Source organism: Ptiloglossa arizonensis, chromosome 2, assembly GCF_051014685.1.
Source record: "Ptiloglossa arizonensis isolate GNS036 chromosome 2, iyPtiAriz1_principal, whole genome shotgun sequence".
In the NCBI taxonomy this organism is placed as follows: Eukaryota; Metazoa; Arthropoda; class Insecta; order Hymenoptera; family Colletidae; genus Ptiloglossa; species Ptiloglossa arizonensis.
The window spans coordinates 8,720,112-8,747,693 of NC_135049.1; the positions used below are offsets into that span (position 1 = coordinate 8,720,112).

At 31.3% G+C, this 27,582-nt stretch overlaps 4 protein-coding genes across 10 annotated transcripts; 3 read left to right on the top strand and 1 right to left on the bottom strand.

Moving 5' to 3' along the window:
* Positions 1 to 250: 250 nt before the first annotated feature.
* LOC143154787 (uncharacterized) lies at positions 251 to 3,572 on the top strand. The gene is made up of 4 exons (XM_076326749.1): positions 251 to 376; positions 431 to 803; positions 1,164 to 2,599; positions 2,885 to 3,572. The coding sequence occupies exons 1-4, from the start codon at positions 251 to 253 to the stop codon at positions 3,332 to 3,334; spliced, it is 2,385 nt and encodes a 794-aa protein (XP_076182864.1). The 3' UTR covers positions 3,335 to 3,572.
* On the bottom strand, positions 3,358 to 27,285 carry LOC143143903 (venom acid phosphatase Acph-1). 5 transcript variants are annotated; one of them, XM_076305771.1, is made up of 9 exons: positions 27,165 to 27,285; positions 26,690 to 26,908; positions 7,707 to 8,168; positions 7,226 to 7,374; positions 7,022 to 7,138; positions 6,389 to 6,602; positions 6,083 to 6,291; positions 5,322 to 5,663; positions 3,358 to 4,106 (listed from the first exon to the last, which is right to left on the bottom strand). In XM_076305771.1, exons 4-9 carry the CDS (start codon positions 7,313 to 7,315, stop codon positions 3,843 to 3,845), a joined length of 1,236 nt encoding a protein of 411 aa, XP_076161886.1. In that variant the 5' UTR covers positions 7,316 to 7,374; positions 7,707 to 8,168; positions 26,690 to 26,908; positions 27,165 to 27,285; the 3' UTR covers positions 3,358 to 3,842. The 5 variants fall into 5 exon arrangements, with proteins under 5 accessions (XP_076161886.1, XP_076161884.1, XP_076161883.1 ...); XM_076305769.1 differs by having other exon boundaries at positions 7,707 to 8,179; XM_076305768.1 differs by lacking the exons at positions 7,707 to 8,168; positions 26,690 to 26,908 and having other exon boundaries at positions 27,165 to 27,270.
* Positions 6,991 to 20,098, top strand: Acph-1 (venom acid phosphatase). Of its 3 annotated transcripts, none has more exons than XM_076305766.1 (7): positions 6,991 to 7,061; positions 16,669 to 16,795; positions 16,994 to 17,104; positions 17,348 to 17,613; positions 17,889 to 18,172; positions 18,403 to 18,611; positions 19,333 to 20,098. In XM_076305766.1, the coding sequence occupies exons 2-7, from the start codon at positions 16,685 to 16,687 to the stop codon at positions 19,567 to 19,569; spliced, it is 1,218 nt and encodes a 405-aa protein (XP_076161881.1). In that variant the 5' UTR covers positions 6,991 to 7,061; positions 16,669 to 16,684; the 3' UTR covers positions 19,570 to 20,098. The 3 variants fall into 3 exon arrangements, with proteins under 3 accessions (XP_076161881.1, XP_076161880.1, XP_076161882.1); XM_076305765.1 differs by having other exon boundaries at positions 7,001 to 7,057; XM_076305767.1 differs by lacking the exon at positions 6,991 to 7,061 and adding an exon at positions 7,888 to 8,048.
* LOC143143907 (venom acid phosphatase Acph-1) lies at positions 22,787 to 26,518 on the top strand. The gene is made up of 7 exons (XM_076305781.1): positions 22,787 to 22,899; positions 23,978 to 24,173; positions 24,504 to 24,679; positions 24,770 to 25,025; positions 25,402 to 25,528; positions 25,658 to 25,860; positions 25,996 to 26,518. Exons 2-7 carry the CDS (start codon positions 23,982 to 23,984, stop codon positions 26,161 to 26,163), a joined length of 1,122 nt encoding a protein of 373 aa, XP_076161896.1. The 5' UTR covers positions 22,787 to 22,899; positions 23,978 to 23,981; the 3' UTR covers positions 26,164 to 26,518.
* Positions 27,286 to 27,582: the final 297 nt, after the last annotated feature.

Genomic DNA, 27,582 nt, shown 5'->3' on the forward strand with positions numbered 1-27,582 from the left:
ATTTGCTTTAAGTGGTATTTTTGTTTCAGCGTCTTATTATATGTACTTGTGCAATCGTACCTTTTACTTAAGATATAGTTTAGGTTTTATAAATTACAAATTGCAATTAAAATTCAATACCTATTCAAATTGTACCACTTACATTTATAATTGCACCTAAAAATATTCTAAGGCAAGACGTTTTGTTTCGCTTTTATAAAATATATATCACTCACTTAATACACTTATACATCGTATCATTATTTTTTAGATGAACAACAAAACAACCGTAATTGAACGAATCGAAATTCATATTGCGAATCGAAATAAAATTCTACTCGAATTACAACAAATATATATAAGAAATTCGTCTTACCAGTCATCTGATATAGGTTATGTAAGAATAATAAAAAAAAAAAACTCTTACGTTTATTAAAGTAAAAAATTGTAGGTTAATAGATTTTTTATTGTAATTTTATATATTAATACAGATAGTTCTATGTGTAATGTGTTGGATACAATAGAAGAATCATGCTCACCTATTGTAAAGGATCTTTTGATGGAAATGAATAAAAACAAATTAAGGGAATTTGTCGAAGATAACAACTTTGACTGCTATCGGTGCAAGCATTTTTTGAATATACCGCAAAATCTTATCGAAGTTTGTGAAAATTTGTCAGATTGTACGGAAGAGTACGAGGATGATCTAGCTTTCGTACAGGCCGTGGTTTGGCTAAAATCAGCAACAGCATTCATGAAAGATATCTCCATTGAACAATTTCATTTGGTATTTCATAAACAATGGAATAACAATCGAGAGAAAAGTAATGCAGCACTTTAACATTTGGAATTTCATTAATTTTGCTATTTAAAGTTAGAGCCGATAACCGATTCCAAGAATGTTATTGGTTGCTGAGGAAACATATAATAAGATGTATACGCCACCGTGTGGAAAAATATTGAATTATTTAATGAAATGTCAGTATAGTGAATGTCGATATAGCGATCGTCGGTATAGTGTTAAAACCCATAGAGTGTTAAAACTGCTCTCTCTTACCAAGTCGTGTTTCGTTGACTCAAAGTATTTCTACTTTCATATTTTAAATTGTAACATATTGTAATTGATATTTTATATTACAAACCAACGAAGATCGATTATTTTCAGTATTAATGTGTTTTTACAGGGAAGGATACTGATCGTTCTACTCGAGATACAATTTCTGAAGTTCAAAAGCACGATCGCGCATGCTTACATTTGAACGATTCACATAATGTCGTAAATCGGGAAAGCGATTTAAAGTGCACCAACGGCGTCAATGTACTCTGCAACGTTAAGCACAGTAGAAAACGCGACCTGCAGCACTATCGATCTAACACGAAAGAAAATGACGAGGATTTCACAAATAGTTGGAGCGATTTATCCATCTTTACTTCTCAAACATCCGAAGGATCTTTTACGGAAAACAGTGGACCTTCGAATATCTGCGTTATTCCGGATTCGGATACGGAATCCTGCTCTGATATATTCAAAGATTCTTTCGAGAGCGGAGAACTTAGCGATACGATACGGGACAATAATGATAAATTGCTCGATAAAAATGATTTTTTCATCGGAGTATCGGTAGGAGAGTTGATACTTTCTCGTAATAGCGATCTTTCGCTGAAGACTTGTTCTGAGTTAAAAAACGGTGCTAGCTCAAACGAAGATGATTCGTCGGACATTACTATCTTCAACGAAGACCATTTATCGCGTGAATCGAGTGTCGACCATTCACGAAACAATGGAAATAAATGGACGTCGTCAGAACTGATCACACAATGCGTAAAAGTATCCAATTCTTTTTATCGTAAAAGAAACCTTCCAGTTTGCTCGAATCAGGCTGCGAATGTTCGTTCTCTTCAAAAAGACAGCGCGTACGATACATACTCTTTAAGCGGGGAGTATTCCATTCTTAAAAATGAGGATGCCATTTTACCTAAACGGACAGTAAGCAATACAATCCTTTATCAGAGGGGAAACAGTGCAATTGACATACATGATTTGGAGTTTTCTAATGTAGACATGGCTGAGAAAGATTGGTTGCCTGATAAAAATCGGCAATCGTGTTTATCTTTGTTGAAATTATCCCCATCTTGGGAAAAAGATAAGAGGGCGGATCCGTGTATAGTTGAACGGTGTCAAAAAAATGTAAAAAGATATTCGCAGAGGTGTCAGAGTTCTACAGAGGATACAGAACTTACGGGGATACATGTAAAAAGAAGAAGATTATCATGCACGAATGAAACGGACTGTATGCTTAAGGAGATTTCGATGAAAGGAAAAGAGAAAATGGTCTCCTCTAAATGGTTGAGATTTCGTCTTGACGCTCTAAGTACAGACGACGTTGCTTTTCAATCGGTCAAGATAATTCTTTCGGTTCTTCAAGACGAAAGGTTAGCGAAGCAATATATGAAAAAAAGATGTTGGAACAATACTTTGGAAGCTCAGGCTGTAAACGCGGTATTGAACTTTTGCGATATTTTTGAAGCCGAAAAGAAAAGTAACGCGTGCACGCATGAAATTGTGCAGACGGTAACTAATACGTTGGAGAAAAGCATAGAGAGCACTGAATCGAAGAAGGTAAATTAAAAAGCGAAAGGTGTAAGATGATTAGAAAATAATTATATCCGATAATTTTTATCAAATAAATAAAACATTAATTTAAGAAATTGCAATCACACCGAGACCATCGTTAAACTTGTATTCGCGTTTAAACTTGTCAAATACTCGATTCTTAATTACTTCTTAATCTTTGCTAATTTTTGTTCGCGAATCCAATATTTCCTATTAGTTATAACGGTACGCGTAATTTTAATTCTTGTTTTGGAAATTTTTTAATAATCAGATAAAAATTATATTTTTTAGGTTTCAATATCGATTGTTCGGATATCTATTATTTTAGAACTATGCACTTCGATGAAAGTTTGTATCGAAACGATAAATTATTTAACCAAGAAATTAAAATCTCAAGAAGGTATTTTAATCGCTCTTATGAATGGCAAGAAAGCCGATGTACATAATATCATAAATCAGTTACATATTACATTTTATGTGTTAACTTTTTGTTTGCAAAAATATCGATCAGTCTTCTCCAATAAAGATGAAAATCAATTCGAAGAAGAACCGATACCATCGGTCATTGATTTATGGAAAAAACAATTAAAATTTGAAGATAAAGTAGTAGAGGATACCGTGAAAAGCAGGGAACGACGATGGTTAATGATTTTTGATGATTTTACTGTAGTTGCCGCAGACAATTTTGCCCAATTTGTGGAAAAGTCACGTAAATTAACCAATATATTGGCATGTAAATAAACAATGATTTAATTACAACATAATGTTATACATATGTGCATTTATTATGTATGAAACTTGGTTTTACGGATTCAGAGTGTATATTATAAATAAATGTTATTACAATACATATACTATAATTTGTGTTTTTCGCAGTTTTTATTAATATGTTAACACAGCCTATGTATATTCTAATTATTTAAATGTAATTATTGGGATTGTACTTTCATTTGTATTTTACTATAATTATATGCTAATAGTCTCGTTCTTCTGGTCTGGTTTAGGGACTGAGTCTCTGCATTCGGTGTGATTATACAATAACACAAATTACAAATACTAACTTAAATTGCTACTAAAAATATCCAGATCAAAATTATCGAGAATTCTTTGACGCGATACTATTGTAAAAATATAAATATATTTTTAGCACGACTGTGAACTATCATTTTAAAATAACGATTTAAAAGGTTCTGTCAAATTTGTCATATGCTTATATTTATAGTATCTATAGATTGTGCAGTTTGAGTATTTAGCGCAAAAATAATGTGATTATCGATATAACGAAGATCATAATGCTCTTCAGTTTATGAGATTCAGATCGACTGTAAACAGAATTCTCGAATAAGTTTTCCTGATCAGATAAATCAGTGCGTCTCCAGTTGCACGATAATTCTGCATTTTTCGGTAGCTCGTCGAAGAACGAATTTAAGAATGTTTGCAGTGGACAAATTTCCGTGCAATTGGGTATCTTTAACGTTATAGTATCACCTTCAACACCCGTGTAGTAATTTATCTGAAATAGTAACGATCTATTAATTATAATACACAATTATCTCCTACAACTGAAGATTGATCAAATTGATAGAGGAGAACGTTGCATGGTTTACCGAGATCCAATCTTCCTCTGGCTATATTCCTTTTACAAATGCAACAGTGCACTCGCAAGATGCAATTGCAATTTCATTTCAATAGGACACTATTTTTTTGTATATCGATATTCTACGCTATTCTAAGTATAAGAGTAGGTATGTATTAAAATAACGGCATCGAGAAGCGAATACTTTACGCGGTATTTCATGTTTTATGTTAGATAATTAGTTTACTGCGCCTCCAAACTTTCAATGTCAATATTATATTTTCCACGAAAATAAACATACATTGTCAGTCGATAACCGAAGTCAATTTCAAGGAAAATGTTAAAAGAAAGCTATAATTAATTCTAGTTATTAGAGACACTCTGTACATTTCTATAATATACCATTTCTTTGAAATTTGTTAACACATGTTGGAATTTCTTAGAACAACATGTATTAATTGTTATTATTCGATATTGGTTATCGTAATATTTATTACATACTATTTGTATATTAAAAAGATTAGAAGATCACGTTGTTGAATGATGTTTCAGTAATAGTGAGAACGCAATAGCTTCTTTTATAATTATTCGTAAAAGATAAAAAAACGTTCAAGGTTAAAGGTGGAACTATTTACCTAACTATATTAAGCACTATTGTTATTTGTAAAAGCATTAAGAAATTGATAACAATATTTGCATTTGTAATGTTCTCGTGTTACTAGAGAAATTTTCTAATTTGGAAAGGAAGCGCATATTTCTTTATTCACGAATTGAGTAGAATGATCCTCAAAGTCCGGTCACTTATTTCTGGGATATTTAGTATACCGGTGATCCAAGAAAGGGGTCGGAAAATTGAAAAATATATCGTATTCACAAAACTAGACAAATGATATCAATACGTCATGACGGGGAGTTCAATGCAATTCTAATTTTATAGTATGAAGGTCTTAATGGAACGTATTTTACACAAAATAAAAACGAAATTCTTACACGAAATAAGTATTTGTCCTTATTTTGTCTTATCTCCGTCAACGTTGACTTGCACATATTTTATTATCTATTATTACGAGGATTATATTCCACTAAATACGTTGAGCTCTTTTTTAAATCATCCCAAAGTATCATATCATAATGTAATAAAAATATAAATACCTTTATTCCATGAATCTGCGTTTCATTATCAAAATACATTTCGAAGATTACAGAAGCTGCCTCGTTGGGAATATGCGGTGACCATAAATCGAGATTCTTTAAAACAGCTGCGATATTTCTCTCGTTACCGCTGTAGATCATGAGCTTTCGTTTTTTGGGCATATTTCCTTCGATATAATTCAACGAATTCGTTAAAACTTCTTTTATAATTGTTCCTCCGTTTAGTTGTCTTTGTAGATGAGTTTGTGAAAGAAGATCGTACTCTAACAATGTTACATTGTACATTCCTCCGTCGGGGAAAATTTCCTTGGCCCAATATGGCAGCGATTGATTCAGATCAGCCTGTGATAATATTCGTTTTTATGATATCTCATAAAACGTGGGTTGAAAAACAATGGAATAGATTTATATAAACATTTGTTCCACAGAAATGTGCTTTGTGTCTACCTAACAGAGACGCAAGAAAGTAGTCGTGAATCGTGTCTGATGTATAATAGTTTATAGTTAGAGAAATCAAATTTAATTTTGCCCGTTCAAATATTTACAACCAATAGTATTGAAACACTGAAAACATATTTAAATCGAAAACAGAATCAGATAGGACGAATATTTAAATTTCTCGAATTGTGTACGCAGTATTTTCTAAGTAGTTGTCATATAGTAGACATGTACTCTCGATCCCAACTTGTCTTTTTACATATCGAGAACGATAATTTTGTGATAGCATTTCAGACAATACCATACAACTATAAGTGCCTTACTTTTGTTTCAAGAGCTGCGTACAAAAGAGCTACTTCCGATGGTTGCCGTATTTCCATTCCAGTATGACGAGACACATAATCGAATAGAGGTAAATGATGCATCATTGCTTTTTGCATTTGAGCTGTGTTCATCACTCTATGCACCTCAGAAACAAAATTTGGACAACGCGTCCCAAGAAATAAAGTGTCTTTTTGCATGGACATGTAATCTACGAGAGATAATCGTATAAGATGAGCATTTTTTAGTCATTTATTTTTTCTATTTGTTTATAAATTTTTTTTTTTTGCAACTTATTCTGTGCTGACCTGTGGGTATTGGTTGCCAATTCATATCAATGTTCCACTGTTGATTTTCTACCGGAGGCCAGAGACCTGCATTCACTAATTGACTAGACATCATTGATAGTGGATATTCTGCTGTTTGCATTTTCATTGTTTCGACTGTATAAATATTGCCCAAAAATTCACCATACACCTCACGTAAGTGGACCCCTAGATTGTACATGTTCAGTCTGCCATTCTGTCGAGCAAAAGTATTCCACTTTTGTAAATATAGTTGTTCGTACTTACGTACCAAGTAAATATATACTTACGTATCAACCTTTTCCTGATATTTTATAAAAACAATACTGTACATGAAATATTTTCACATTGATTGTAAAAGTATCATATCTGTTACATTATACGATCAAAAATACGAAGGCGATTTTGTTAATTTACTTTTTTTTTTTGATATTAGAAAGTAGTCAATAATTAGTTACTTTAAAGAGGAAAACTGTTGTATAAACTTATCTAAAATATCAACTGCGATATCAATATGCACAATAACATAATGTTTGTTTACGTGTGATATGTAAATTTTGTTATATAACATTTGTACTATTAAACGCGTGAAAAACTTACACTTGTTTATTTAAGCAAAAAAGTGTACAAACTTACATTGGGCATGTTGAACGGAGCGGAGTTGAAGTGTTCGTAAGTTAGTATAGCTGGTAAACTCGTATCATTGCTGTTTATTAAGTCAGAGATTGGAGCGTATGTTTTATGTGCGAATATCTGTAAATTTTTTATTTCACAATTACTCTATTCTTCGAAAAAGTGGAATTATAAGAATTTTCAACAATCGCTATTTTCTATTCTTACGATGTTCAATAACTGCAGTTCTGGAATACTTTCGACGGAGGTCGCTAATACGCTCATAATTATTGTCAATACGTTCACTTTCATCTTCATATTTCACGGGTCGAGAACTTTTTTTTGGTCCTATTTTATCATTCGACAACTAGAAAACCCTACAAACAATTTAAATTCAGTTAAAATCCTACCGACGACAATTTCACTTGAATTTTTCGTATGCGCGTTTATTTGACCGAACTTCACAAGACACATTAGCTGTAAAATAATTGTCGAAATTTACTTTTTCACGAATTAAATCACTTTTTCCATTCAACGATAAAAAGTGTTTCCTTTCTGTGTTTACACAGTTAGCAGAATATCTTACAACGACAAATATTCACTCGTGAATCCATAATAATTATTTTTTTCGATGACGTTTTTTGCATTCACAGTACTTTTTAGCGATCCTTCGACTAGCAGAAATGTAATACAATAATGAAGGCAACACCTGTTCTAACTTCCCAAGTGACTGCATAACACAGCGCCTGCTTCTTCGTTTAATGATTGCAATCAGATAAAGTGTTTCCGATGTGTCTCCAGTGTCTGTTCGTGCATCAGTGGTGCTTAATTTAATCGGTAACCTTCGCGTGGAATCGTTGATTTTATCAAAAGTAGCGATCCTCCAAGCTTTGTATAATTCATAGCAATCAGTTCACTCCCAGTATAGGACTTCGCAATCGAAAGATCACGGATCTTATAAAATGATTCTGAATCGAGTTCTTGTGGGGATTGTTTAGATAGACGACACTCTGCGAAGCCACCTCTGGCTTGGGGAGACAGCGCGTTCAGAGTAAGAATGTCATCATAATTACTCATTGCTTTTTCCGTATCAACCCTTTAAGATTCTGGACTGCTACCTTTGCACATTTTTCTAGCTTATATCGACCAAGCTTCGTTAATTTGAATTTTCCTATTACAGGTCTGAATTAATATTAGGCTAATAGTAACAGTTTAATCATTTCTAGGGTTAAGTGCTACGTTAGTGATACGAATACTGTGAAATTCTAGTATTGCTGAAATATAAATTTTAGGGTAGACGTTCTCTATCACTCGTTGTGTTCTCTGTGTGACGATCGTTTAAGGTTCTGCACTTTTCTCTTTAAAAATTCACTTTGTAAAACTTGGAAATTGCTACGAGATATTGAAAGAATCTTTAATTCACAAATATGAAAATGTATGAAAACTTATATTTAAGAATTATATATTAGTTTATGTAAAGAAGGATTCGTTGAAAAAGCAATCGATATGTTCATATTTGAACAGTAAGCAGCTAAAAGTTAACTACAGTTAAAACGTTCGAAACTATTTACTTTTTCTAAATCGTACGATGTAATACTCAACGAAATGTAGCATTTTGTTTAACGCAGAATTCGGAAAACGTAACATTTTTTGAAAGATACGTGCAAAATTTTATTTAAAAGGAATATGTAAAATAAGGGGAAAACAGAAGCTGTTATAAAAGTGTTAATAAGTGATCGACATTGACACTCATGATTGAACAAAAAGGGGAATACTTTAAGGAAGACAAAGTCAAATGGATGCAAATAAACATATATCAAAAATAACGTTTATACGTATATACAATTTCTATTTTTTCCTATATCTGCATAGTTGTCGGCAAGTTACACAATTTAAATGTCAGGGAGTTGTAAAAAATTTACGAACTTCTAATCTGCATAAGTCATCCCAGGTTCTTATCGATTACGTTTGCACAAAGTCATACGTTCAAGAGGTGTGTAAGTTCTTCTATTTTCTTTCTTCGGTAAATAATAAAATCGCGTAAAAGCTGTTCTTATCTCTACGTAGGTGATTACAATTATTGTTCGTTACCTTTCATTCGCAAATCCATGAATTACAAAAAACGTTCAACTTATGTTGAATACACTCGGCATTATTTGCACGACGACTTTGTTATAGAAAAACGAAACAAGAGTTTCGTTCGAGTTTTCCAAACTCTTCCATTGGAAAACATTTCGTCTAACAAATTCTATGATCTTGGTCGAAAGGCAATAACTTTCCTTCAGCAATATATAATAATATTGGTCTAAACGAAGTTTGTAATTTTAAACGATTCGTTTTATATATTACAACACGAACAATATATTAAAACTGTTTCACAAAAAGAAAGTTGTTTCCTGCGTTCCTTTCAACGTATCATTCCAGGAAAATAAAGAAACCTCTATCACTGCAACAATTAAACTCATAATACGATTAGATTAAAGCTATTGTTCGTTGATTCCAAGAACTGTTAATTAAGTACAAGATACGATTTATCTTGTTCTCGGTATAAACGTGTGTATTAATATACTTACTATTTCACACTTCTAGCCGATACAAGATTCTTCGGAAGGAATGTTGCCTTACTACTTTCTTAACTTTTACCGAGTATCGTAAAAAAGAATATTACTTGTATTAAAATATTCATACACATATTCGTTCATTGAATGGCCTTGTTAATACACTGATGTTTAATACGTGAACTTTCCAAATGGATCATCTAACATTTCGAATTCACTAAATTTGCGAACAAAAGCAAAAGGACGACAATTACCGTCATCGATATCAAGTTCCGAAGGACTCGGATTACTTTTCACGCAATTTCATTATTTTCTAAACGATTGCTATGAAATATGAGTGGCGAGGCTTGTAACTCTTTGATCACGACACTTTCTGCAAACATGGCCGATAAGAGTCACAGATTATCCGTGTCTATTAAAACTCTTTTGCAAAAACTGTGTAAATACCGGAAAAAATAGATATTTTAAGAAGTTTTTGTATTCCATTTACAACTGTTTACTGGATAAATTAGTTCAACAGATTTGAAATATCTTCACAACGACGATCGTTCAACTTTAAGATTGAACAAACTTGACTCATTTTTAATGTTTATTGTTCATTTATAATGAATATCTGCTTTTCGAACTTAACAAAGGAAAACATGCAAGCTATTATTACACCTAATTTATGTAGCATTTAAAGACTGAGGCATAGATATTCATTATGGAAATGATGTCGAGCCAGTTTTTGAAAATAAACTAAGTGATTACTGTGAAGGGAACATTGATAAATTAATTTCTACAGAAATATAATTAAGAATCGCTTATTTGGAAATAGAGAAAAATTAGAAAAAATTGATAGTCACGGTATAGATTATTAATATTTATTGCGTTCAGGTATATATATATATATATATATATATATGTGTGTATTTTTCTTCATTAAAATTTGCTTAGACAAAAGAAACGCAAGGACCTATGAAATGATTTGATATTTTAAATAACCGAAAAAAGTTATTTTTCGTCAAAGATTACAGTGATTTAAGAGGGGCGTGTATTACAAGTATGGTAAATTTATTTTATTTTTTCAATTATTACTTACGATTTCTCAACGACTATTTGAAACGTTGGTTTACTAGATCAGTATTAAAACAGTACGAAGAATGTAATTTTATAGTCAGTCACAACTTCGGACCAAGAGTAAATATAATACGGGATTAGAACTAATTAGAATAATTTGTACAACTATCGTTGAGACGATTGTTTAAGCGATAATAATTGTAAGTGGGATTATTGTATAACCTGCTGTACTAAGCAGCTGTGTCGACTCAATGTAGAATGAATCGTTACGTCTATGGACTAGATAATTTTGATAATCGAACGAAAAATAGTGTATTGATAGTTAACTAGTAACTAGAATTTTTTTGTTTCATTCAATTCCTAAACTCATTGTTTCGTTACTATTAAATAATTTGCAGTACAGGAGATGTTGGGTATAAATTTTAATATTGTCCACGAGTATCTGCTGAACATTATCCCAGAAAGCAATCAAAATATTTCGTTTTGTGAAAAATGTTTTTGTATTCAAGTAAAATAAAGTTTTACCGATAATTAATTTAAAGTATATCCAATAGGCACAGTTATCTTCTATCATTGTTTATCTTCGAGTACGCAGTACTGCTGTATATTTAAGGGAAACAAGTAGGTGTTGATGTTAATTGTAACGTCGTTATCCTAGGTTGCTTGAAACTACATAAATTGCGATACTTCTGGGCGATAGTACGTGACACGAAGGATAATTGTCCTGCTGATCATTTTCGCTATCGACAACCCGCTTTCTGCGAACTAGTTTTATGTATTATCAGCCGAATGCACGCTGACAGCCTAAATCGAGGATCTTATCACTTACAAATTTAAGGCTTAGAGCTTGTCGTATTCACGTGATAAAACACAATACCACGTGCTCAGCATGCATTGTACGATACGTTAGAACAACGAGTACGTTAACATTTTCGGATATATGCCGACATATATTGAGGGGAATGTGTTATCTTTTCAAACGTGAATACGTTATCATCTGGAAGATTTTGCATTAAACAAGAAACTCATTAATTTGCTTCGACAAAAGATATCAAATATTTGACGTCGTTAATAAACACACTTGTACCTCTGAAGCATTAGTATACAATATTTCTTAATGCTTTCGTTCGATTGGGTAATCATTTCTTCACTCAGTTATTCTATTTGTCATTCTCATTATTATCGATTGTTATTCCAATTATACGAATACTTGAAGCTTAAAAATTTTGTCTCCGGTCTATTGGCACTCGAAAATCGTTGGCGACAGAAACACGTAATTATTTAGAATCGACGGTAAAAAGATATAATAATTGAATTGAAATTTCCATTCGCGTTTATTACGCGCAATTTAATAATTACTCTTGAATTGTGATTTGTTTGTCATATAATTGTTGAGATAAAAACTCTTTACGGTCGATACGCTGATAAGTTATCAACGAAACAGGTATATTTAAATGCAGAGAACGTTTAACTTTGTTCCGATAAAGTGTCTATTTTATATTTTATGTGTAATATGTACTTGTTACGGTCATGTTTCGTGTGTGTTTCGTAATAACTACTGCTGCAAAGACTTTCGCGCAATTGTTGAAATATTAAAATCTTTACAACCAGTATTTCAGAATACTATTAGTTCTAACGTGTCTCTTTATCGTGTTATACTTTGACAACAAACGTTGCCTTTTAGGTAAGATATAAGTTTTTGTAAAAAATATGTTAATAGTTATAAGTTGTAAGCTTGGTTCGTTATGAAAAAGTATACGTATTATGTGAGTTAACAAATTCCTTATTTAGCGATTGACGCTAAAGCAGTTGTAGTTACATTGAAACATCGAACAAAAGAAATTTTGTTATCTCAATTATTCGTATTTAATAGCTGCGATAAATCAGTTTGGGAAATTTCTTTTTAAAGTAATTACGATTTGTGTTATAATAGTAAGAAAATAATTTTTAAACAATACTTTTACGTATTCTTACTTTCGCAATTATCTGTTCCTTGTTATTTAGTATGGTCTTGCAGTATAACGTGTTTTTCCTCTCCAGAATAATTGGTTTCTGATTATAAATTAATGTCGTTGCTTATAAATCACAGTAGTTATTTGTAGATTGATTAATGTAATTTTGATTGAATAATACTGCTTTTCTATTTTGTATTATTATTATTATAGTAACGTTACTTGTATCATTCAAATTAGTATAACGTAGAGAATGTATAAAATTAATAATTTTTGCAACGTATTATATTAATTCCACTTTTAATTGTTCTTTGTGTATCTTGTTCACGTCGTATATTTCTTATCCTTTTTGCAATTTTAATCTGATATTTAACACAAGAGAAATAATGAAAAACAATTAACTACGCGAATTTCTTTAATAAGGGATCTCCAAACTTTATCAATAGGTGACGTTCAATTTGAGCTGTATTCCCTAAATATTACAAACTTTACATATGAATTATTATAAATATTTATTTATTATGTTCAATGAACAAAAATATAAAGATAAATTTGGTGAACGACTTTGATCACTCTATCTAAATCACTGTACCAATGAATATAGAAAGTTTTGACGCAACAGATATAAGAATTTCAAATTGTACGAAACATAAATGTCACAATAATATTGTGAAAATATTTTTTTTTTCTTTATCTCTGACGTCGTTTTTTTTTCACAGAATATATATATTTATTGCAGTACTTACCGTGTTTGTATACATTCGTCGATTACTTTTAATCGCCCAAGCAGAACCTACGAAACCGAAAACGTATCTTCGATGAAGATTAATGACTGTGCGTGTATCAACTGTCAATCACATCTGATCGTTAATATATTATTCGTTGGTATCCATTACTCTTTCTGTTTATATAACTGCGGGCATACTTCCATAAAATTGCCAACTTTTCGTATAAATTTGTTCGCTTATCATTCTTTGATAATCTTACGCAAAGCAAGCATCGTTTACATAGAACTGCAGGATTTTACGGTTTAATGATTTGAATAACGATGTGTCTATAGTTACACGATTTTACTCGTTCCAAAGCTTATAAAGAACCGTGCAGCAACTTGTCTACCTGTACACAGGTTCGAATATTGGGTAAGTTTGCACGCGTCACTTTGTCCACGAGATCAACTATAAAACGAGCTAAAATGTCATTTGCCAAATCTTATGTAGTCTTTTGGCTCTTTGTCCAATATCTTGATAGACATCTTCTCAGTATATGTATATTTTGATCTTAATATTTGTTTATTTCGTATGAAAAATTTGATTGCTTCACAATTTGTCATTCATACTTGTCGTGTAATTCGCATGTTTATTTGCAATGACAATGATTGCCATCGAGTCATTTTCTTGAAAAGCATTACGTATAACGGTGTCCCGTAACTTATCACTTGTCATCATTATTAAGTATTGCATATACTATAAGATCCAGTGGTATTGTATTCGTTATGTTCGTATCATTAAATGCGGTGAAATTGTTGAAGTCGAAACAAGTGTTTACAAAAAGTGTGTAGTTATATCATGACAATTTAAATTCGGAATAAATAATGCAATATTTTACAAGAATATGCGATTTGTTACATACATATTATGCTAACAATAATTGTAATATTAATCCGTAATTAGAAAACACGTAATTTGTCGAAATGGTATATTTAATTATTCGATCATTATAATATCCATTAAGAATCCTGCATGCAATTTGACATTCCTTTCTATTCGTGTGTTTGTTGAACATACTCATGCCACGAAACAATTACGTAAAAAAAAAAAAAAACTGAAATACCTCATTGTCGGCTTCTTAAAGTCTCTGAATCGAAAAAATAATGAATTACCACAGTTTCCAGTGTAACCGCAAAATGGGTGAATCATTATGGTTGGTAATTTGCGTATTATATACAAACCTTTGGTAACATTATACGAATTATACACGGTTGAAATACATTGATTGCATAAACGAAACACCAATGCTTAAGCGTAACAAATTAAAAATACTCTCTAAAACTGTTACATTTACAAATACAAAAACGAGATGAAACTTTGTCGATGACAATACTAAATTCTTGAACACTCTTTCGTTTAAGTAAATTGAATTTTCGCATATTCAACTCGATAACTTTTATGTACAGGAAAGCAATCTGTGTCGGTTTGTGTGTATGTGTATGTACAGAGAGAGAGAAGGAGAAAGAGAGAGTGGTTTCAATATATGGAAATGTTATTAAATTTAATAGCATAATGTTGAAGGATTAGTTACCTAGTTAAATATTTGAAAAACATTAAACGAAAGGAAGGTTCAAAATTTGAATTTCGTTTATATTTTTAATCGATCCACTATGAAATGTATAAACACGTTTAATGTATATACATTGTCTTATAATAATATATACGTATAGAAATATATATAAAGTAATTACCAATATATGGAATGATAATGAACCAAACAGTGCTTCCATCGAACTGTATCGTTAGAAATAGATATATGTAACGATGATTCAACCTGTATATAAGTTTTTCTCTAATCAGTATACTTTGATACTGTTTTATTCAAGGTCTGTAATTCTACTTTAATGCGTATTATATTCCTTTCATTACTATTTCACAGAAAGAAAAGTACTCTTTCGGATTTCAGGCTAAACATTTCAGGTGTTGGATGTTCATTTAAAATAACAAAAATCGCGTCTTGTTAAAATATCGATATAACGCGAAACTAGTTGTTGCATTGCACGATTTTCTCGGTATCGTGCGATTTTTACTTGAAACATTTTTTTATCGACCGAGTGGTTTACGAATAGTTTAAAATCGAGTTAAATGATTCAGTTAGTATGATCGATCGAAGGAAAAGAAAACGTGTAAAAATGACCTAATGGGAAATATCATTCCGCGTGCACTGTTGCTACACTTGCTGTGCTCGTAATAAATGCGGATGATCCACATATTTTATAGAATTGGCATCATTTAGTACGTCATCGTCTTGAAAACCCTTACAAGGTTTTCCTTTTCCTTATCGTTTCGCGCGTAATTATGCGATAAAAACCCATGTACGTACGGTGGGCCTGGAATGGGGACTCCCATTCCGTATTTTACAGTGCAGTTTAATGACACCGAAATCGACGATTGAGAAACCATTCTAAGGAAAGACATGTTCCCTTGACGTGTTAGTCTCCTTTAAAATCACTTGCACATCGCCGATATAGCCAGTGTTTCACTAGATCTGACATACGAAACTTCAGTATTATTAATTATTTTCTACGCGGTGCGACAGTGTTATTTATTTAAGTAATCTAAACGTAAGCGAACTGTATATTTTCATTGTTAGAAAATTAAGAGGCGAACGAAGAATCACGCGATTATATTGGTAAAATCGAGTTACAAATAATACAGGACAATTACACGAGTTTTGTATATATTTCAATTTTGAAAAATTCGAGAAATTTTGAAATGAAACTTTACCACTTGCACTTGTCATTATTCTGAAGTAACTACAGCGTGATTTCTTTCTAATTTTATTTCATATTTCAACTTTTAAAGAAATCTTATTTTTATACTGAAACTACTTTTCAGTCTTTCGTGTAACTTGTACAATACGTTGAGCATTGAGTAAAAAATGATTGTTATTGGATATAAACTGTTTGCATATTGATTTGTAACACAAGTTGTACAATTTTTATCGCTAATAACTGAATATTTCTATCGCAAGTAACAAAAACTATAATTGATCCATTAACGTTTCGACAAAAACATTATGTAAGAAGTTATGTTTAATTCTCCAGATTAATGCCACAATGTTAGATATGCCATTTAATATATTTAGAATCATGAAATACAATAATTGAACATATTAAATAGAAAAGAACAATTGGAAGAACTCTACTAAAGAAATTCTTCGATCGTAAACAAATCGAGCAATTAACCTTTGAATGCTTCAACTTAATATAAATTCATTAAGAAAATATTCAAATGTTCTGTAACGGTTATTAATATATGAATGAGAAAAAAACTTTCATTGATAACAAGTGATTATGAACTTTTCAAAATAGAATTTATTTTTGTTATTTCAGGAGAAATATTTGCAACATGATTTCGTCCAGTGATCGCAAGTGTCCCTTACCAATGTATGGAATCATTGGTTTAGCAGTAATAATATGTGTCACAACCGTTGAAGCAGAACTTCGTCAAGTGAACGTGGTAAGAAACACGGTTATTTATTTTTAGCATGTTTCCTAGGTGCATAAGGAGAGTTAACCGAATGAAAATCGTATATTTTCGTTTAAGATTCGTGATCAAGTTTTTGAAACAATTATCAACTCCTTTGTTAAAAATGAAACGAGTTATCAATTAAGAAGATTCAATTAATTGTTACGCGTTCTGTCTCTAATTCTACAGATATTTAGGCATGGCGACAGGACACCGGATGACACCACCAACGAAATGTATCCAAACGATCCGTATCTCAATTCTGGTTTTTATCCAATGGGCAGAGGTCAACTGACAAACGTAAGCAACATTATATTACCCTGTAATTTAGGTCACGAGGTATTTTAACAATTTCATTCTAACAATTTTTCGATATTTTCAAGTCAAACTTTATAATTAATCGACCGTTTATTGTTACTTATTGAATTTGAAAAATATTTGTATGTACATTGAAATTGTCGGTCAACAATTGAATTATACGGGTTAGTATATAATCAATCGGTTAAAGAAATTATAGTGGACAACAAATTTTACATATTACAGCCGGGTAAAAGGCGAGAGTTTCAATTGGGAAAAGTTTTGAGAGAAAGATACCTACAATTTTTGGGAGACGTTTACACGCCACAGTCTGTCTCAGGTCTCAGCTCGGATTACGATAGAACAAAAATGTCTTTGCAACTTGTTCTGGCAGGGCTCTTTCCACCAAATAACGAACAAAAATGGAATCAACAATTAAACTGGCAACCGATTCCCGCTCGGTATTTGCGACGTTACGAAGATAACATCTTTCTTCCAGACGACTGTCCTCTGTAAGTCTCAAAGTTGTTACGTACATAAAAAATGATCGATCTCGCATATTGTAAACACTATTTAAAAGATACATCATCGATTCAAATTCAATTTCGATCGATACAATTTAACAAAATTTTAACGCGTAAAATTCTATGTCGGTTGTGCTTCTATTCGTTCGGAAAGCTTCACGTTTATTTTCGTGAAAGAAAATTTAAGAAAGTGTCACACAATTTTATTATTATCATACATTCTTACGAGGACACTTGAGATTTTGAATAACAATGATTTGCAGATACTTGACTGAATACAATAGAGTACTAACATCGTCTCAGGGAAGGAAAGAATTATCGAAATATAGCTCTTTTATGAAACAATTAACACAGTGGAGTGGAAAGAACATAACCACGCCTTTGGATATGTACTACCTTTATCATACATTAATGGCCGAATATTCTCTTGGTCTTACTTTGCCAAGCTGGACAAATCAAATATTCCCTCGTGGTGAATTATGGAACGCAACTGTATTCGCGTACGACATTGCCAGTTCCACTCCTTTGCTGAGAAGACTCTACGCGGGTAAGAGAGTTTCGTTAATTCTCTACTTATTAATCACTATTCTTAATTAATAATCCCGTGATGATTACATTCTGATTCCGCAGACCTGTTAATTTAGCAGTTATCGATCATCTATATTTTAACATCTAATTCCATGCTGATCTCAACCGGATCTTATCAAATCCTTAACTGTACGGTTGTGAAATTATTACTCTCATTTTTTGATTTCGTTCGTCTTGTCGACATTTCAGGACCGTATCTTCGACTCGTCACGAAAACTATGTTAGACTTTATCACTGGAACGTTAAACGACGAACGAAAGATCTACCTATATAGCGGACATGAAACTAACGTCGCTGCCGTGTTAAAAGCTCTTCAGCTCTACCGTCCACATGTTCCTGAATATTCCAGCGGGGTAATACTGGAACTTCACGAAATTAACAGTGAATATTATATAAAGGTGTGTATCAATTTACAAGTTCTTGTATTATTTAAGTCAAACATAGACGATTTATGTATCGTCAGCGTATATTGGAAATACGTATCTACGTATAATACATTATTATCGAAAGTCTTTTCTCAAGGTCTAGACTAGTACTTTATGATATTTTTATGATCTCAAGTTTTAATGTTATTGATGTTATTGAAAAGTTTATCGTCACAGTTCTTATGGCACATTCCACCTATCGTAACGCATTCTTCTTTTTATATCTAGTGCGCATTAATACTATAAGTTGCCTTGGTTTCTGTATATACGTTGTTTGAAAAGTTTTGCAACGAAACAATTGTACGTATCTACGAATGTATTTGCAGGGACAATTTCATGCACAATTATTAACGATAAAAATTTCAATTCAGTTATTAAGATTTCTGTATATTTCGTTTACAAGTGTCTGCGTTTAAAATTGGACATTTACAAAAAGTAATATAGCATTGCTTTTTATGAATGTTAAATTTGTTAAAGAAAAATTGCAACATATAGACATTCCGTTACCCACTCTTGTAACAATGACATCTTTTACTTGGAGTGTTTTATGGTTTTAAGAAATTATACACTTGAGAACGTATAATTAACAAAGTGTTCGTATCACACCAAAGAGTATTCAACATCTCTTATTTATTCAAAAATGTTATTGATGTTACATTTTTCTCATTCTTTCGTGTTTTTATTGTATGTGCAGGTTGGTCACTACCTGGGCATTCCATCGACGGTAGAAGAAGTTAAACTGCCTGGGTGCGATATTCTATGTCCTCTGGACAAGTATCTTCAATTTACCGAGAATCTGATGCCTTCCAAGGAAGAATTGATTTGCAACAAGGGTCTAACGCAAGATTATGTCAATGAAAAATCACCCGAGGAAATAGATTTGATGAAATACAACTTAATCAGGACAGCAAGAGCCTTTCAAATTCAATAGCAAAAAGACTAAGCTTTAGCAACGAAAGGTGATTTCCATTTCGTCGAACCAAAGAAAACTACAGAAATGTTAATGTGTGCGAATAGTGTAATATTCTGATTAAGATTAGTCTTTAATTTAAATCAATGATTCTAATTGCATAGTACTGGTGTTACAGAAAATTAAGCACGAGGAATGTAATTCGTATTTCACTACTTATTTGTCATATTTTATGTATAAAAGCATATACATAAATGTATTTGAAATGTTACACGTTTTGCCGTAACATAATTATTAACGGCAAAAAGCTAATGTTCAATTATGGTCATTGTATTACAGTATTCAAATTTATTTAAACTTGTAAGGATATTCGAAACACCGAGTACTTTGTATTTAGAGTCTTGCGGTACTTAATGTGTGATTGATTAAATAACTTATTTATTTCCTAACCACAAACACTAACTAACATATTCCTAATGAAGAAGCTCAAAGTTATCTTTGCTGTACTTATTATTTATATGTACGAAATAAATTTATATATCTGAAATGAGTTACCTGTAATTATTTCATCGCAATTATTCGGAAATATTAATTATATTTTAGCTTTTTGGGCACAACGAATACAATTACGTACAAAGATACGTAGAAAGTTTGTCTCCTTTGCGTAGGGCGCCCTACATACTATCAATTTCAAATTCCAAAACCGTCTCTCATAATCTCCCTTGGATGAAAACTCAGTTTTGACATCTGTTTGGACGGTTTATCAGTACGAAGCCATTGCGCGGGCCATAATTTATTTAGTTGCCATTGCGTGTTAGAGTCGTGTCTAGAAAATCCCTCTTTTTCTACATGCGAGGAGAGAAGGATATACTTCCCCAAATGACGTGTCTTGTGTCTTTTCGTATATTCGCGCGAAACCGGTTTATCCAAGTTTTTTCAGCTGTTCCAATGGACTCTAGATGCCAGGAAACTGTTGAATAATGCACGTTTAGTTTCTCTACGATTACTAGTACTGTTTACCTCGTGATAGATTCAACTAACGCCTTTAACTTATCGATTTACATATATAGAACTCTTTGATGTTGCGTTGTTCTCCTTCTGACACCTCCATTTGTTGTATCAATGCTGCAAATTGTCTCCGCTGCGTCGTACAAAACTCGATGCATATAGGATGTAATACTGATCCATCGTCCATTTTAGTTTATTACGATATAATAACTTTAAACCAATTTTATTGGTAAAATAGACGGTATCTTAGAATCGTTAGACCACAGGCTTCGATGTAATACATAAGTAGTGAGGATTGCTGGTGATTTTAATTAATGAATGCATCGCTAAACAACCTCGTAGTAAGCAAAATGGCGTCAAAAGATTGTTTTGCGGAAAAATTACATCTTAAAACTCTTTGATCACGTTTAAAGTATTAAAAAGAAATCTTTTTTGAATGCGGGATTATGCGTATGTTTACGTTTGTGGCGACGATTACGTTTGTCGAAGCCACGTTTATGGAGATGGCTGAGTGGATTTCAAACAAACTTTATTATATGTATTTAATTTTTATATTCTCATCTTAAGATTTAATTAGTTTTGAACAAAATCGGTCCATGGATTCAAAGTTTTCTGATATCAAGAATGGCAGCTTTATTAGTAGTACAAATAAGGTAAAAGTTGATCGTTAATGTTTATCTTATCTGTCCAAGATTTCACATGATAATTCAGTTGTTACATGATTAATTGTCATGTTAAAACATAATAAAATTTTTCTTTTTTCTTCATTTTTCTTCGTAAATCACCAAGTGGACAATCGCAGATTTATTATTAGTACAAACAGTGTAAAAATAATTAGTCGGTGGTATATATCTTGTCTTATCTATTCACGATCATGTATGAGAATACAATTGTTGCACGATTGATGAAACGTTGAAACTCAACAGAAATTATCTTTATTATTTTCAGATATCGACCTCAGAAGGGAAAGAAATCGAGATAAAATTTTGAGATAATTTCTTTACATACATTCATAATGAATATTGAGCAAAATTGTAATGTGTACATTTCGCATATTTGAAACTTTCTATAGTATAAATCTGTTAATTAATACATTTATGAAATTATGGTATTGTTTACATAATTTTTTTTCTTACTTAAAATAATATTAAAGTGATTTTGTTAATTTTCATCTATTAAAAGAAATATTATTTTCAGATTATTTTACGTGTCTTTGTATGCTTTCGAATGACGTACCATGTGTTTGAATTCGTATGACGAATAAATATGAAAAAGTAGTACGGATGAATATGTCGCAATACTTTTCGACACATCTTGTTAACGATTGTCTAGGTACATAAACGAGAAATATGATTATTTAAGCGAAATAATATTTTAACAAGTATATTAATTAAAACATTTATGGTTCACAATTTTTAAAATATACATGACATGTCATATACGCATTACAATTTTCTTCGGTTTTACTTGCTTGGCCCGAGCAAAAAATATAGTTTAAATATAAAAAAAAGATAATATTTCTAGAGAGGAAAAGTTTATTTAATTTTTTCGTGTAAAATTTAATTCTCAGGGGTCTTTGTATTGTATTCAAAATATTAAGAAAAATATTTACAAATGAGAAATATACTTGCAGGCGTTTACGTAAAAAATTACCAGAGGTAACTACCATTATTCATGGACCGACTTTCTCTAAAATCTAATTAGATCTTGAGATGAAAATATAAAATTTAAATATGAAGCGTTGAAATCTATTAGGTCGTTTAGACGCAATCATGTAAACAGACATATATACGTACACTCGTGTATATATATACATATATATATATATTAGGTATATATATACATATATATATATATTAGGTATATATATACATATATATATTAGGTTGTTTGGAAAGTCATTTCATTTTTTTTTGTGGAAATGGAACACGATTTTTTTAGAGTATAACCATTTTATTAAATTATATATTCTCCATTTTAGAAAACGAAATGACTTTCCGAACAACCCAATATATATATATATATATATACAGGTGCACGTTCGAAACAAATTTTTTCTTAATACTTAAAACGTGATCAGAACCATCTTCAAACGTGACTGTCTGCAAACAACAAATTTTCATGATTACAACGCTAATAAATTGAATTGGTCCACGCACCTTCAACCACGTGACCTTCAACCAATCCAAGATAGTAGGTGATCAGAACATATTTAAAGAAACGAGAGATACAAATTTTGAGCAGTTTCTTCGAGTAAGTAGCTGCTGGTGTTGAGACAAAGTACAGCTTGCTTCTCGTTTGTTCCAATAAGTTCACTTTGCCGGTGACCCGAATAAACTACAGGTAACCCTATATACACTGTTAGTCGCAAAATTAAGCGTACACCTATCTTCAAAAGTAAAATCGCAATTTTATTCGTATATTTTAGTAAATAATTTTTGAAAAAGTTTTTAATGAAATTAATTATTTTATATTTAACAAAAAATATAGGAATACACTTAATATTGCTATTTACAACTATTTACAAACTTCTTGAAGATTATTTATAAACCAGTACTTTATAGTCTACAAAGATATATCTCGATCAGAGATCCACCAGGTAGCATAGAAAGGATACATTTTCTATAAAGGAAGATAAAATGTTATCTCATTTTTCTCTTAATTTTCACTTAAAATCTTCAATATTTTGTAAAATTATAATCTCTTATTCTAAATCTTATTTCTCTCCAGATATTCTCAATGAGATTGAGGACATGTTTAAAAAATTTTTTAGTACATTATATAATAGTCATAATTGAACGATATACGATGTGTGCGCTCTGAGTCATTGTCTTGTGGAAAGTAATGTGCCCGCGGCATTTCTAATTTTTGTACCGATTTTTTCAAATTTTTTCTTTAAATATGTAAATATTCAATCTTGCTCATTGTACTGTCTATGCATTAAATATTTTCGGGACCATTTGCATCTGTTTTTGTACATGGAAAATGTATTTCTCTTATAATGTAGTAATGTAATTACTCTTCTTTCCATCTTCTCCAAAGAAATTGATTTTAGTTTCATCTAAGAATGTTATCTTATTCCAAAAGTTCTGTCACAATTTATAAATACTTTCCCAAATTCTAAGCGCCTTTGCCTATTTACTTAGAGATATACGGTTTCCTCCGTGCGATTCTATCGTTTATCACTACTTGATAATGATTTTTTCCTTTCCCGATCAGAGATCAAAATTTACTTATAAATTTGTTAAATAATAAAATATGTTCTACCAACTATTTAGTTTATCTCTAACTATTTTAATGTAGAAAGATAATTTCATACAGTTCACACTTTGAGAATTACTACCCTAGAGAAGAATAAAGATTACGAAGATATTCGAATTTTTCTTTACCGTATTAACAACTGTATCTTTATTATTTCCAGGAAAATGAATATTACGTGGACTTTATCGATTATCGCTTGCCTATTTTATTTCCAACCTTGCCTTGGCGAGCTCAAACTTTTACAAGCTGTATTTAGACATGGAAATAGGATGCCTACGGAAGGAGGTTTCTTCTATCCTAACGATCCTTATGCCGATTTGACGTACGAACCGGAAGGACATGGAGGCTTGACAAATGTACGTTACTTTTCATATAATCGATATAGTGATAATTATATTAGCCATTCTGGTACTTTCCAACAGCGATGTACAGATCCGAACAAATATACTCGAGCAAACAGTTTTAAACATAATACTTTTGTCATTCACATTTTCGTTTACTATTAAGAAATCTATTTTTTGTACAAAATTTATTAAATTTATTAAGATAATTTGTTTATAATTCTTACTTTCGTACGTAATTTTTTGATCTAATGATGGTCAAACAACGATTTGGATAAACTGCTACTATACACTAGACCAATTTGACAATGTCGACAAGTTATAACCAAGTTTTAATTTATACAGACTGGAAAATTGAGATCGTATAGACTTGGTCAATATTTCCAAGAAAAATATGGCTCATTTTTGGGATCGACTTACTCGAAGCAAATTATTTACTTTCGTGGCGATGAAATAGAAAGAGTGGTGATGACCGCACAACTCGTGGCAGCTGGATTGTTCCCACCGCGTGGAGAACAAGTGTAAATCTAGATTTTAGTTATTTATGGACCATTATCGTAATACCGCAAAAAGTCATTGTTCGGTAAAAATGGAACAATTAAATGTTACAGATGGAATCCTGAATTAAACTGGCAACCAATACCAGTATGGGACACGCCACTTGTGATTTCTCCATTCGATTTACTTTACAATAGCATGTATTGTCCAAATGCAATACAATGGAGAAATGACGTAGAAAAAACGGACACAGAAGTAGTGAATTTTATAAAAGCAAACAAAGAGGTTTATAAATATCTATCTGAACATACAGGGGGAAATATCACCCAACAGGTGTCATTCGGTTTACGTCAATTATTATTTGCAGAGGTAAATAAAACTATTAAAAATACATCATAATTATAGATACATTAAAAATTCTAATTATTCGGCTTACGTAACGATAATTATATTAGAATTTTTATCAAGCGGACAATTAATAACAAAAGTATAATTTATCGTGAATTAGAATTTACTTGAATATGTATTTTATTATATTCGTGCTTGCGCAGTAGATAATGGTCACAGAGATTCTACGTGTAATCGTAGAATAGTTTTGCAATTCTAAAGAGTTATAGAAAATTATACTACCTATATGCTGAAAACGATTATCAATTTAATATACGCCTTGAGTTTTACTTAATTCTATTGCTACGCAAGATAAGGATATCTAAGTAAAGTTATTTAAATATTTTTAATACTTTAGAATGATATTGGTTTAAAATTACCTAAATGGACAAAAAGTGTTTTTCCACATGGAAAATTGGATGAGCTGGCCACGTACGATCTTTTGATTCAATCTCGTACCCAACAATTGAAACAACTACTAGGTGGTAAGTTCAAAGTCTTTGTTTGGTAATATAATAAAAAAATGATATAATTCTGCTACCACAATGCAATTCTGTTTAGCAAAATTAATAACTGCTCTATATATTTAATATAATATCTTATTAACTTGATAGGAATATGGATTCGTGAATGGTTAAAACGTGTCGAGAACAATCTGAATAGTATAGATAATCGGAAAGCGTTTATGTATGGTGCCCATGAAATCAATATTGCGCCTATACTTATAGCATTGAACAACTTTGACTATCAAATTCCATCCTACAACAGTGCTGTTATATTTGAATTACACGAAATCGAAAATCGCTTTTATGTACAGGTAATAACGTAATTAATTAATTCGCTAATCAGAGTAATAAATCTATATTATTGTGAGCAATGCAAGAAAATACTTCTGTAATGATATGTAATTTCTTTTTTAATGCTTCTACTTCGTTGCTTCCATTGTTCGTAGATAATTCATAGAAACAACGAGGAGGATAAAGTTCTTCAAATGGCCGGCTGTGAAGATACAATGTGTTCACTAGAGATTTTCAAAAAGATCGTGCAACCGATTCTACCCAATAATACAGTAGAATTATGTGGCTATACGAACGTAAAGTATGTATCACCAAACAAATAATTTTATTATTGAAAGAAGACTGTTTCTTAAGTTATTAATTCGGAAAAATGTTGTTTAATAATTTCGACAATACATTAACGTTCACAATTCTCGTATCTTTTCATGTATGTACAAAAAAAGTATTTATTCAAATTTTACGTCTGTTTCGAATTAGCAATGGATGTGCGCAGTATGTGATTTGACTGAAAAGGGAATAACTTTTTGTGTAAAAATAAGCTAATAACTCAGATCAAATATTTATAAGACGAAGCTTAGTTTTCGAGTAAGTTGTAAAACGTATTACGGCACATCCTGCATACGAATGACGAGTATGTACTATGTACAAACGTGAGAAATAATATAATTTTTATTACGATCAAAAATTTTTCGTTAATGACCGTAACTATCATATTTTTGTAGAAATTCTAAATTGTAATAAATAATTTATATGCTTGGTACAGTATAAACAATAATGTATAATTGATATTCGATTGAAGCTATATATATATATTACTCAACAAAAGATATAGAACTACAGCTCACTTACCTAAATACCTATAAGATACATATAAAGAGAAAGAAACAGTAAGAGTGAGTACAACACAATTCTTAATTAAACCCCCGCCATTTGATGAGGATAACTATATATACTTCACTCCGTAATGAGAGTAAATCGAGAGTAACGAGTGTAATTATTTAATTTTTGCAACGAGTCAATTCGTTTTACTCTAAATGCATTTTGAACTGGCCAGTTATTCCGTCTTTCCTAGAATATAAATTAAATTTTTTTTGAGGAATCATTTCTTTCACATAGTTAACAATAATGTACGTTTAAAAATATATAATAATATACTTTTGCCATTCGAAGTATATTGCGTTATAGAAAGTTACTAGATGTCAATCAGACACCGTTCGTTCACAGATACAAACTTCTTTCAATTTAGTGGCTTTGTTAAAGTACTTAACATTGTTAAAAATCATACGTAAAAATAATACTAAATTTTATATTAAAATGTACTTACATTATGGTGTAACTGTTATCGAAAGAATTAAGCACTTGTTACACAAAATGCAAGCAAGGCACTATGTATGTATTACGATGTAATACACGCAACTAAGAAGGACAAACGTACATAGCATTACCTTTGTAGTACTGCACCAAAACGGCAACACCGCTGTTGTCTCTATTATCTGTATGTATATTATTAAGCGATAGAAGCCATACCAAATATAAATAAACGTACTATACCCAGTACGTATTTGAACAATATATGTGTGCGCCATTCAGTTTACAAAAATTGACATATTTCAAATATTAAAGTGTTGTATACTTTGTGTAATATAATTCGGACGGGAGCAAAATATTGTTCTTTACATTTTTCTATTCTGTATGCAATCTACTACCGATCGGAATCATAGTATTGTCGGAATAATTCTTTT

Coding starts and splice junctions, on each gene's coding strand:
- LOC143154787 (XM_076326749.1), top strand. CDS start 251: ATGAACAACAAAACAACCGTAATTGAACGAATCGAAATTCATATTGCG. Junction 377..430: donor AGTCATCTGATATAGGTTAT/GTAAGAATAATA, acceptor AAAAAATTGTAG/GTTAATAGATTTTTTATTGT. Junction 804..1,163: donor GAATAACAATCGAGAGAAAA/GTAATGCAGCAC, acceptor GTGTTTTTACAG/GGAAGGATACTGATCGTTCT.
- Acph-1 (XM_076305765.1), top strand. CDS start 7,029: ATGTTGAACGGAGCGGAGTTGAAGTGTTC. Junction 17,614..17,888: donor CTTCCAGACGACTGTCCTCT/GTAAGTCTCAAA, acceptor AATGATTTGCAG/ATACTTGACTGAATACAATA. Junction 18,612..19,332: donor ACAGTGAATATTATATAAAG/GTGTGTATCAAT, acceptor TTGTATGTGCAG/GTTGGTCACTACCTGGGCAT.
- LOC143143903 (XM_076305771.1), bottom strand. CDS start 7,315: ATGAAGATGAAAGTGAACGTATTGACAATAATTATGAGCGTATTAGCG. Junction 7,139..7,225: donor AACTGCAGTTATTGAACATC/GTAAGAATAGAA, acceptor AAAAATTTACAG/ATATTCGCACATAAAACATA. Junction 5,664..6,082: donor ACGCAGCTCTTGAAACAAAA/GTAAGGCACTTA, acceptor ATATTATCACAG/GCTGATCTGAATCAATCGCT.
- LOC143143907 (XM_076305781.1), top strand. CDS start 23,982: ATGAATATTACGTGGACTTTATCGATTATCGCTTGCCTATTTTATTTC. Junction 25,529..25,657: donor ATTGAAACAACTACTAGGTG/GTAAGTTCAAAG, acceptor TTAACTTGATAG/GAATATGGATTCGTGAATGG. Junction 25,861..25,995: donor AAAATCGCTTTTATGTACAG/GTAATAACGTAA, acceptor CATTGTTCGTAG/ATAATTCATAGAAACAACGA.